The following is a 12,961-nucleotide window of genomic DNA, read 5'->3' on the forward strand; positions in this document are numbered from 1 at the left end:
GTCATGAAAAAGGTCATAGTATAGTATATCGAAAAAAGTCATGAAAAAGTCATAGTATAGTGTGTCGAAAAAGGTCATAGTATAGTATGTCGTTAAAAGTCATGAAAAAGTCATAGTATAGTATGTCGAAACAAGTCATAGTATAGTATGTTGAAAAAAGACGTGAAAAAGGTCATAGTATAGTATGTCGAAACAAGTCATGAAAAAGGTCGTAGTATAGTAGGTCGAAAAAAGTCATGAAAAAGGTCATAGTATAGTATGTTGCAAAAAGTCATGAAAAAGGTCAGAGTATAGTATGTCGAAAAAAGTCATACTATAGTATGTCGAAAAAGGTCATAGTATAGTGTGTCGAAAAAGGTCATAGTATAGTGTGTCGAAAAAGGTCATAGTATAGTATGTCGTTAAAAGTCATGAAAAAGTCACAGTATAGTATGTCGAAACAAGTCATAGTATAGTATGTCGAAAAAAGACGTGAAAAAGGTCATAGTATAGTATGTCGAAACAAGTCATGAAAAAGGTCATAGTATAGTATGTTGAAAAAAGTCATAGTATAATTTGTCGAAAAAAGTCATGAAAAAGGTCATAGTATAGTATGTCGAAAAAAGTCATGAAAAAGTCATAGTATAGTATATCGGAAGAAGTCATAGTATAGCATGTCGAAAAAATCATAAAAAGTCCTAGTATAGTTTGTCGAAACAAGTCATAAAAAAGTCATAGTATAGTATGTTGAAAAAGGTCATAGTATAGTATGTCGAAAAATCATGAAAAGTCATAGCAAAATCTCGAAAAAAGTGACAAAAAGGCATAGTATAGTATGTCGAACAAAAATCAGTGTAGTGTGACTTTCCTCTGGTAATATTACTAATAATAATAATTTCCTCATTATGGGAATCATACTCCAAACCTTAGAAAGCCCAACCAGTTTTCTAACAGACTGAGCTAAAGAACAAGTCACACCATTTGTTGAAAAAGTGTCATGAAAAAGTCATAGTATAGTATGTCAAAAAAAGTCATGGAGAAGTCATGCTATAGTATGTCGAAACAAGTCATAGTATAGTATGTCGAAAAAGGTCATAGTATAGTATGTCGAAAAAAGTCATGAAAAAGTCATAGTATAGTATATAGGAAGAAGTCATAGTATAGCATGTCGAAAAAATCATGAAAAGTCATAGCATAATCTCGAAAAAAGTGACAAAAAAGGCATAGTATAGTATGTCGAACAAAAATCAGTGTAGTGTGACTTTCCTCTGGTAATATTACTAAAAATAATAATTTCCTCATGATGGGAATCATACTCCAAACCTTAGAAGCCCCAACCAGTTTTCTAACAGACTGAGCAAAAGAATAAGTCACACCATTTGTTGAAAAAGTGTCATGAAAAAGTCATAGTATAGTATGTCAAAAAAAGTCATGAAAAAGTCATAATATAGTATGTCGAAACAAGTCATAGTATAGTATGTCGAAAAAAGTGACAAAAAAGGCTTAGTATAGTATGTCGAACAATAATCAGTGTAGTGTGACTTTCCTTTGGTAATATTACTAAAAATAATAATTTCCTCATGATGGGAATCAAACTCCAAACCTTAGAAACCCCAACCAGTTTTCTAACAGACTGAGCTAAAGAACAAGTCACACCATTTGTTGAAAAAGTGTCATGAAAAAGTCATAGTATAGTAGGTCAAAAAAAGTCATGAAAAAGTCATACTATAGTATGTCGAAACAAGTCATAGTATAGTATGTCGAAAAAAGTCATGAAAAAGTCATAGTATAGTATGTCGAAAAAAGTCATACTATAGTATGTCGAAACAAGTCATAGTATAGTATGTTGAAAAAAGTCATGAAAAAGTCATAGTATAGTATGTCGAAACAAGTCATAGTATAGCATGTCGAAAAAGGTCATAGTATAGTATGTCGTTAAAAGTCATGAAAAAGTCATAGTATAGTATGTCGAAACAAGTCATAGTATAGTATGTCGAAAAAAGACGTGAAAAAGGTCATAGTATAGTATGTCGAAACAAGTCATGAAAAAGGTCATAGTATAGTATGTCGTTAAAAGTCATGAAAAAGTCATAGTATAGTATGTCGAAACAAGTCATAGTATAGTATGTCGAAAAAAGACGTGAAAAAGGTCATAGTATAGTATGTCGAAACAAGTCATGAAAAAGGTCATAGTATAGTATGTCGAAAAAAGTCATGAAAAAGGTCATAGTATAGTATGTTGAAAAAAGTCATGAAAAAGGTCAGAGTATAGTATGTCGAAAAAAGTCATGAAAAAGGTCATAGTATAGTATGTTGAAAAAAGTCATGAAAAAGGTCAGAGTATAGTATGTCGAAAAAAGTCATGAAAAAGTCCTAGTATAGTATGTCGAAACAAGTCATAAAAAAGTCATAGTATAGTATGTCGAAAAAGGTCATAGTATAGTATGTCGAAAAATCATAAAAAGTCATAGCATAATCTCGAAGAAAGTGACAAAAAAGGCATTGTATAGTATGTCGAACAAAAACAGTGTAGTGTGACTTTCCTCTGGTAATATTACTAATAATAACAATTTCCTCATGATGGGAATCATACTCCAAACCTTAGAAACCCCGACCAGTTTTCTAACAGACCGAGCTAAAGAACAAGTCATACCATTTGTTGAAAAAGTGTCATGAAAAAGTCACACTATTTCATGTCAAAAAAAGTCATGAAAAAGTCATACTATAGTATGTCAAAACAAGTCATAGTATGGTATGTCGAAAAAAGTCATGAAAAAGTCGTAATATTGTATGTCGACAAGAGTCATAGTATAGCATGTCCAAATAATAATAAAAAGTCATAGTATAGTATGTCGAAAAAATTCATAATATAATTTGTCGAAAAAAGTCATGAAAAAGGTCATAGTATAGTATATCGAAAAAAGTCATGAAAAAGTCATAGTATAGTGTGTCGAAAAAGGTCATAGTATAGTATGTCGTTAAAAGTCATGAAAAAGTCATAGTATAGTATGTCGAAACAAGTCATAGTATAGTATGTTGAAAAAAGACGTGAAAAAGGTCATAGTATAGTATGTCGAAACAAGTCATGAAAAAGGTCGTAGTATAGTAGGTCGAAAAAAGTCATGAAAAAGGTCATAGTATAGTATGTTGCAAAAAGTCATGAAAAAGGTCAGAGTATAGTATGTCGAAAAAAGTCATACTATAGTATGTCGAAAAAGGTCATAGTATAGTGTGTCGAAAAAGGTCATAGTATAGTGTGTCGAAAAAGGTCATAGTATAGTATGTCGTTAAAAGTCATGAAAAAGTCACAGTATAGTATGTCGAAACAAGTCATAGTATAGTATGTCGAAAAAAGACGTGAAAAAGGTCATAGTATAGTATGTCGAAACAAGTCATGAAAAAGGTCATAGTATAGTATGTTGAAAAAAGTCATAGTATAATTTGTCGAAAAAAGTCATGAAAAAGGTCATAGTATAGTATGTCGAAAAAGTCATGAAAAAGTCATAGTATAGTATATCGGAAGAAGTCATAGTATAGCATGTCGAAAAAATCATAAAAAGTCCTAGTATAGTTTGTCGAAACAAGTCATAAAAAAGTCATAGTATAGTATGTTGAAAAAGGTCATAGTATAGTATGTCGAAAAATCATGAAAAGTCATAGCAAAATCTCGAAAAAAGTGACAAAAAGGCATAGTATAGTATGTCGAACAAAAATCAGTGTAGTGTGACTTTCCTCTGGTAATATTACTAATAATAATAATTTCCTCATTATGGGAATCATACTCCAAACCTTAGAAAGCCCAACCAGTTTTCTAACAGACTGAGCTAAAGAACAAGTCACACCATTTGTTGAAAAAGTGTCATGAAAAAGTCATAGTATAGTATGTCAAAAAAAGTCATGGAGAAGTCATGCTATAGTATGTCGAAACAAGTCATAGTATAGTATGTCGAAAAAGGTCATAGTATAGTATGTCGAAAAAAGTCATGAAAAAGTCATAGTATAGTATATAGGAAGAAGTCATAGTATAGCATGTCGAAAAAATCATGAAAAGTCATAGCATAATCTCGAAAAAAGTGACAAAAAAGGCATAGTATAGTATGTCGAACAAAAATCAGTGTAGTGTGACTTTCCTCTGGTAATATTACTAAAAATAATAATTTCCTCATGATGGGAATCATACTCCAAACCTTAGAAGCCCCAACCAGTTTTCTAACAGACTGAGCAAAAGAATAAGTCACACCATTTGTTGAAAAAGTGTCATGAAAAAGTCATAGTATAGTATGTCAAAAAAAGTCATGAAAAAGTCATAATATAGTATGTCGAAACAAGTCATAGTATAGTATTTCGAAAAAAGTGACAAAAAAGGCTTAGTATAGTATGTCGAACAATCATCAGTGTAGTGTGACTTTCCTTTGGTAATATTACTAAAAATAATAATTTCCTCATGATGGGAATCATACTCCAAACCTTAGAAACCCCAACCAGTTTTCTAACAGACTGAGCTAAAGAACAAGTCACACCATTTGTTGAAAAAGTGTCATGAAAAAGTCATAGTATAGTAGGTCAAAAAAAGTCATGAAAAAGTCATACTATAGTATGTCGAAACAAGTCATAGTCTAGTATGTCGAAAAAGGTCATAGTATAGTATGTCATTAAAAGTCATGAAAAAGTCATAGTATAGTATGTCGAAACAAGTCATAGTATAGTATGTCGAAAAAAGACGTGAAAAAGGTCATAGTATAGTATGTCGAAACAAGTCATGAAAAAGGTCATAGTATAGTGTGTCGAAAAAAGTCATGAAAAAGGTCATAGTATAGTATGTTGAAAAAAGTCATGAAAAAGGTCAGAGTATAGTATGTCGAAAAAAGTCATGAAAAAGGTCATAGTATAGTATGTTGAAAAAAGTCATGAAAAAGGTCAGAGTATAGTATGTCGAAAAAAGTCATGAAAAAGTCCTAGTATAGTATGTCGAAACAAGTCATAAAAAAATCATAGTATAGTATGTCGAAAAAGGTCATAGTATAGTATGTCGAAAAAATCATGAAAAGTCATAGCATAATCTCGAAAAAAGTGACAAAAAGGCATAGTATAGTATGTCGAACAAAAATCAGTGTAGTGTGACTTTCCTCTGGTAATATTACTAATAATAATAATTTCCTTATGATGGGAATCATAGTCCAAACCTTAGAAACCCCAACCAGTTTTCTAACAGACTGAGCTGAAGAACAAGTCACACCATTTGTTAAAAAAGTGTCATGAAAAAGTCATAGTATAGTATGTCAAAAAAAGTCATGAAGAAGTCATACTATAGTATGTCAAAACAAGTCATAGTATGGTATGTCGAAAAAAGTCATGAAAAAGTCGTAATATTGTATGTCGACAAGAGTCATAGTATAGCATGTCCAAATAATAATAAAAAGTCATAGTATAGTATGTCGAAAAAATTCATAATATAATTTGTCGAAAAAAGTCATGAAAAAGGTCATAGTATAGTATATCGAAAAAAGTCATGAAAAAGTCATAGTATAGTGTGTCGAAAAAGGTCATAGTATAGTATGTCGTTAAAAGTCATGAAAAAGTCACAGTATAGTATGTCGAAACAAGTCATAGTATAGTATGTTGAAAAAAGACGTGAAAAAGGTCATAGTATAGTATGTCGAAACAAGTCATGAAAAAGGTCGTAGTATAGTAGGTCGAAAAAAGTCATGAAAAAGGTCATAGTATAGTATGTTGAAAAAAGTCATGAAAAAAGTCATACTATAGTATGTCGAAAAAAGTCATGAAAAAGTCATAGTATAGTATGTTGAAACAAGTCATAGTATAGTATGTCGAAAAAGGTCATGAAAAAGTCATAGTATAGTATATCGGAAGAAGTCATAGTATAGCATGTCAAAAAAATCATCAAAAGTCCTAGTATAGTATGTCGAAACAAGTCATAAAAAAGTCATAGTATAGTATGTCGAAAAAGGTCATAGTATAGTATGTCGAAAAATCATGAAAAGTCATAGCATAATCTCGAAAAAAGTGACAAAAAGGCATAGTATAGTATGTCGAACAAAAATCAGTGTAGTGTGACTTTCCTCTGGTAATATTACTAATAATAATAATTTCCTCATGATGGGAATCATACTCCAAACCTTAGAAACCCCAACCAGTTTTCTAACAGACTGAGCTAAAGAACAAGTCACACCATTTGTTAAAAAAGTGTCATGAAAAAGTCATAGTATAGTATGTCAAAAAAAGTCATGAAGAAGTCATACTATAGTATGTCGAAACAAGTCATAGTATAGTATGTCGAAAAAGGTCATAGTATAGTATGTCTAAAAGAGTCATGAAAAAGTCATAATATTGTATGTCGACAAGAGTCATAGAATAGCATGTCCAAATAATAATAAAAAGTCATAGTATAGTATGTCGAAAAAAGTCATGAAAAAGTCATAGTATAGTATATCGGAAGAAGTCATAGTATAGTATGTCGAAAAAAGACGTGAAAAAGGTCATAGTATAGTATGTCGAAAAAAGTCATGAAAAAGGTCATAGTATAGTATGTTGAAAAAAGTCATGAAAAAGGTCATAGTATAGTATGTTGAAAAAAGTCATGAAAAAGGTCATAGTATAGTATGTCGAAAAAAGTCATAGGATAGTATATTGGAAGAAGTCATAGTATAGCATGTCGAAAAAATCATAAAAAGTCCTAGTATAGTATGTCGAAACAAGTCATAAAAAGGTCATAATATAGTATGTCGAAAAAGGTCATAGTATAGTATGTCGAAAAATCATAAAAAGTCATAGCATAATCTCGAAGAAAGTGACAGAAAAGGCATTGTATAGTATGTCGAACAAAAAACAGTGTAGTGTGACTTTCCTCTGGTAATATTACTAATAATAACAATTTCCTCATGATGGGAATCATACTCCAAACCTTAGAAACCCCGACCAGTTTTCTAACAGACCGAGCTAAAGAACAAGTCATACCATTTGTTGAAAAAGTGTCATGAAAAAGTCACACTATTTCATGTCAAAAAAAGTCATGAAAAAGTCATACTATAGTATGTCGAAACAAGTCATAGTATAGTATGTCGAAAAAGGTCATAGTATAGTATGTCGAAAAAAGTCATGGTATGGTATGTCGAAAAAAGTCAAGAAAAAGTCATAATATTGTATGTCGAAAAGAGTCATAGTATAGCATGTCCAAATAATAATAAAAAGTCATAGTATAGTATGTCGAAAAAAGTCATGAAAAAGGTCATAGTATAGTATGTCGAAAAAAGTCATAGTATAGTATATCGGAAGAAGTCATAAAAAAGTCATAGTATAGTATGTCGAAAAAGGTCATAGTATAGTATGTCGAAAAAAGTCAAGAAAAAGTCATAAAATAGTATGTCGACAAGAGTCATAGTATAGCATGTCCAAGAAATAATAAAAAGTCATAGTATAGTATGTCGAAAAAAGTCATAGTATAGTATGTCGAAAAAAGTCATAGTATAGTATGTCGGAAAAAACTCATGAAAAAGTCATAAAATAGTATGTCGGAAAATGTCATAGTATAGCGTGTCCAAAAAATCATAAAAGGTCATAGTATAGTATGTCGAAAAAAAGTCATAGTATAGATTGTCGAAAAAAGTCAAAAAACGTCATTGTATAGTATGCCGAAAAATGTCGAAAAAAGTCATAAAAGTTTATGGTCACTGTTCGACAAAGTCAGTATAGTGTGACTTTCATCAGGTAATCTTACTAAAAAAATTGTAACATCATGATGAGTATCAAACTCCCAACCTTAGACACCACAACCAGTTTTCCATAAGACTGAGCTAAACAACAAGGAACACTTTTGTATGTCGAAAAAATCACAAAAAGTCTTAGTATAGTATGTCGAAAAAAGTCATGAAAAAGTCATAATATAGTATGTCGACAAAAGTCATAGTATAGTAGGTCAAAAAAGTCATAAAAAGTCATACCATATATATAAACTATATACTATGAATTTTTTCTACATACTATATTATGACTTTTTTCAACATACTATTGTGTGACTTCTTTGTATTTTTTCGACATACTATACTATTAACTTTTTTCGACATACTATTGTGTGACTTTTTTGTATTTTTCGACATACTATACTACGACTTTTTATGATTTTTTTCGACATTTGAAAAACATATTTAAAAAAAGTCATAGAAAAATTTTAGTATGTTGAAAAACGTCATGAAAAGTCATAGTATAGTATGTCAAAAAAAGTCATGAAAAAGTCATAGTATGGTATGTCGAAAAAAGTCAGTATATTTTGACTAGTCATAGTATGGCATGTTATACAAAGTAGTATGTTGAAAAAAAGTCAGCATGTTTTGTCCAAATGAGACAAAAAAAAAAGTCTTATTATAGTATGTTGAAAATAGTGAGAGTCTTTCACAACCGTCCTCTTCTATAATTTAGGTATGTGTTGCCTTATGGGGCAGCTCAGACTTCTGATTATAAATCTGTATAGACTCCAAGCCCAAGTATAACCCTAATGACATCATAGGGATTATTTTCTTAGACCCGCCAAAGCTTCTTTGGAGCCATACTATACATGAAATAGCTGTTTTGTAGCAAATATCATGTCAGTTAACACAGGCATATAGTCAATTTAACCAAAGATGCTTTTTGAAGCATGTGTTCCAAAATATTGTGTCATACCCACATAATTGCTGTGCAGATCCAAAACACGGATTCTGATGAAATTGCCAATAAAGTCCGGGACCTTTGCAATCAGGTTCCTGCTCAGGTCCAGTTCATCCATTTCACACAGCTTCTGGATGCACTTCGGCACCGTGGCGACTTCCTTGAAACTGAGGTTCAGACGACGTACACCATCCAGAGTCAACTCCACACAGTTCTGAGCCTCTTTCAAGGTGATGGTCTTACTTTTAGCCTGTTTAATTTTTTTTCCCTTGGCCATTCTGCTGCAGGGAGTCACAGAACAGCAAAGGGGACTGTAGTTAACAGTATTCAGGAATGCGCCGTGACAGAGGAGCTGACAGTGGGAACCCGTCTGAAAGATTATGTTACCCAACACAGTCCAGCCAGCTGAAACAGAAGACAAAGGGGAGTTTTACCTTTCATCATTACTCAATTGTTCCATGATAAAGCAAATTAACTTACACTTTGCAGGTGCTTCGTTCAAGTGTATTTACAGTTTGTTATTGTATGTACAAAATGTTAAGAACAATACTCTTTTGAAGATTTAGAGCTGCAACTAACAATAATTGGTAACACTTACTGACTTGAAGATATCGACATAATCGTGACATGACACTGTCATAGCTATGACATGACACTGTCATGAACGTGTCATAGACGTTATAAACAAGTCATAAACGTTTATGACTTCTGTCATTGAGTGTCTTTCAGTTTTTGTCATGATAAGTTCACATTGTTTGGGTTGTCTTGATTATGACAAGTTGACATGAATCAAAGTGACATTACCAGAAGTTGTCTTGGTCATGACAAGCTGATATTAAATTTGTTTGGGATGTCTTTGTCATGACAACTTGACATAATGTCATCCTGGTTAATGTGAAGTTGTCTTAATAAGGACACTCCAAAGAAATGTAATGTCAACGTGTCATGACCAAGATAACTTCTGGTAATGTCACTTTGATTAATGTCAAGTTTTCATAATCATGACAAAAACCGAATGACACTTAATGACAGCATTCATAAACGTTTATGACTTGTTTATAACGTTTGACACGTTCACGACAGTGTCATGTCATAGCCACGACAGTGTCATGTCACGATTACGTCGATACCTTCAAGTAAAGTGTTACCCAATAATTTTATTGTCGATGAATAAATCTCTCTTTTCTCGATTTATCCATAAGTTGTTTGGTCTATGAAATGTCTGAAAAAAATGGTGACAAATATTGAGCAGTTTCCCAAAAGCCCAATATGATGTCCTCAAATGTCTTGCTTTGTCCACAACTCAAAGATATTCAGTTTACCGTCAAAGAGGAGTGAAAAAAATAGAAAATATTCACATTTAAGAAGCGGGAATCAGAGAATATTGACATTTTTTTCGTAAAACATACTCAAACTGGTTAATCAAAAAAGTTGCAGATTAATTTAATAGTTGACAACTAATCAATTAATCTTTGCAGCTCTAATAAGATTGACTGCATTGACTGGAACTAAATACAAGTGGGCTTCTAATTGTATCAAAATAAAAATAAAAAAGGAAGTTTTTCAGGAAGTTTTTCAGAACAAGAGTTAAAGTCAGTGGTTGGGTGTTAGGGTTATTTCTTGCAAATCATTTTATAATAAAGAAACTCTTCGATTTCTTACCAGCACTATTGAGTCAGCATCCTTAGATCCAGCACACTGAGTAACATGGAAGACAAAAAAGGGCCTCGCATTTATTTCTCCAGCCTGAGAATTTCACTTTGCATCAAGATGCTACCTGAAGAGATTTGTAAATAAGAACTATACAGAACAAAGTCAGACAGGGAAAAGCTGATATGTTGTGCAGTAGCTGTCTGTCGGACAGACTCACTTTGCGAGACATGGGATTTGTTTCCTCTTGTTCCCAGGCAACTGCTGTTTGCCCTCGGTTGACTTTATGGCTGTGACCAGCTTAAGCAGGACTTTGTTCTTTTGGTCTGTGTATTTGGACCATTTTTAAAAGATCACAGTAACTGTTGCTAATACCAACAGTTACCGTGGTCTTTTAAAAATCAGTTACCGTGATCTTTTAAAAATGTTCCAATATTTACAATATACAGTATATATGTGCTGGATCAATAGTGCTGGTAAGAAATCAAAGAGTTTCTTTGTCATAAAATGATTTGCAAAAAATAACACCTATACAGAATAACCATAGATAGGATTATTCTGTTTCAAATAAAAAAAAATCAGTGGATTTTGTGTCCTGGTTATTTATTATGTTTTTTTTTTTTTTACCTCTTCCTAAACTCATCGCAAAACATTAACTCTAATGTAATTCAAGTCCAACAATACTTGTGCACATAAGTCAGCCCTGCACATTACTATGTATTGACTTTTCCCAGTCACAATTACTTAATTGAAAGTTATGAGAGCTATTGCAGTCAACTTTCTAGTGACATTGAAAACCATTTTCTAAAACAAGGAAATGTATGTAGTAATATTGTCTATGTACAAGTGTAAATTGTGAGTCTCTGCTGCAGCATATGTAGAGATTCCCCTTCCTAAATTGATCGTATATATCCTGCTTATTAGAAATAAATGTAATGTAAGAAAAATCTCTGACGACTGCAAAGGCCATTTCTTTTTTCATGTCTGTAAATGCAGCAAAACTGAATTTTTTTCCCACTTATATTTCATTCAAAAAGTCCTTAATGCTCAGTCACTTTGTGTAAAATTTCTATCTCATGTTTGAATGCTTGTTTATGGTGATAAAACACTGCTAAATTAATTATTTGGAAATATAGGCTATCATTTAGTTTCAAGAAGATACAATCATAGATACTGTAGATACATCATTTTCTGGTAAAAACATAAAAAAATATGTTTTTATCTATCCAGTGACAATTTGGGAAATTCATTTTTTTTTTAAATAAATTTAAAATACTATCTAATTTAAAAAAAAATACTATCTTATTTAAAAAATAATAAAAAAATAAAAAATATTCTAAAAAATATATAAAGTTGAACTGACCGGCTTAACTGCTATTTAATAATAGTTTCCAGTCTGACCCTTTACCAAGCTTTAATAGAGCTCAACAGTGTGGTACTGGAAGTAAAAATCCCATTGATTTTCTCCATAAGGATTTGATTATTAGCCATAATGTCTAAACCATCTGAGGTAGACTGACCACAAGCTACGAGGTTGTGTAACGGAAGTTTCTGCTCCTTTAAAAGCTAGAAGTCCATATGAAATCAACCTTGTATTAAGAGAAACATGTTTTATTCGCGATCTTATGGAGAAAAACTACACTACCCACAATTCTAAGCGTAATAGCACCGTCTCTGATTGGTCCAACTTGCTGTTACCATGGAAATGTTTACTGTACCTGTGAAAACCGCGAACGGCCAAATTGAGCTTCTACCATTCAAGTCTATGATAGTTTCTCTACACAGTCTTGTACCTTTGCCTTTTTTGTCGTTTTCAAAATGTTTTTTTGCGCCGAATCAAATGTTTTGTATTCACGAATGATCTCATAGCTGGTTGGCTTGGTTCCAGGCTTAAAACTCTTTATATAAGCAATTTTTGAAACGTCAATGAAACAATTGAATGGGAAAAAACACTTCCGGAAAACAGAGCCGTTAAAAAAGTGGGCGGTCACCGTTGAGCTCTATATGACACAGTCAGACAGTTACCTCTCTCTCTCTCTCTCTCTCTCTCTCTCTCTCTCTCTCTTACACACACACACACACACACACACACACACACACACACACACACACACACACACACACACACACACACACACACTTCTGTAAGCAGTAAGTATAATGTATCACATACTGTAGTCACACCTCAGACTCAGCAGTCTAAATTTCCACTCGCTGTGAATGCCAGACAGTTACAGTACCTCCAACCTACCAGTAGGTTGTGCTGTCTCTGTACAAATCCCAGTCAAAGTCCACTTTCAAAGTCCATTTCACTCTACCTTGAAATCAGCACAGTACCCAGTCAGACATCCCTAAGACGCTGCAAGGTGAAGCATCTCGTCAACAAAATGTCTTGCTGTTGTTTAGGGAAATTATGAATGTGATGTTTGCGATGTAAAACAGTGCTGGGAGTCATGTAACCAGGCCCTGGTTATATTCTGATAAATTCTTATTCAGATTACACTGTTCATGTGAACCTGAGTGTTGACAGGTTTTAACAGGAAGTGGTATCAGGTGCATGATGTCAAGATAAACAGACAAAGAACGAAAGAGGCTTTAGAGATGCACAATGTTATTAGAAATAACACCATTGTCATTGTACTCCAAAACGTTGTGAATGGTCAAACAGAGA

General features: G+C 32.5%; 1 protein-coding gene across 4 annotated transcripts in view; it reads right to left on the minus strand.

The window, feature by feature from the left end:
• lrrc18b (leucine rich repeat containing 18b) overlaps nt 1-10,658 on the minus strand; it is a 93,312-nt gene extending 82,654 nt beyond the window's left edge. The window contains exons 1-4 of one of the 4 annotated variants that reach the window (XM_035997943.1): nt 10,511-10,658; nt 10,303-10,338; nt 9,014-9,045; nt 8,660-8,976 (exon numbers count right to left, since the gene is read on the minus strand). In XM_035997943.1, the coding sequence (XP_035853836.1) occupies nt 8,660-8,917 (258 nt within the window). In that variant the 5' untranslated portion in view covers nt 8,918-8,976; nt 9,014-9,045; nt 10,303-10,338; nt 10,511-10,658. Of the gene's footprint in view, nt 1-8,659; nt 9,046-10,302 lie in introns of all 4 variants that reach the window. The other 3 variants (XM_035997942.1, XM_035997941.1, XM_035997940.1) reach the window with 3 other exon arrangements.
• Nucleotides 10,659-12,961: the final 2,303 nt, after the last annotated feature.

Source organism: Sander lucioperca, chromosome 22 (genome assembly GCF_008315115.2).
Source record: "Sander lucioperca isolate FBNREF2018 chromosome 22, SLUC_FBN_1.2, whole genome shotgun sequence".
NCBI lineage: Eukaryota > Metazoa > Chordata > Actinopteri > Perciformes > Percidae > Sander > Sander lucioperca.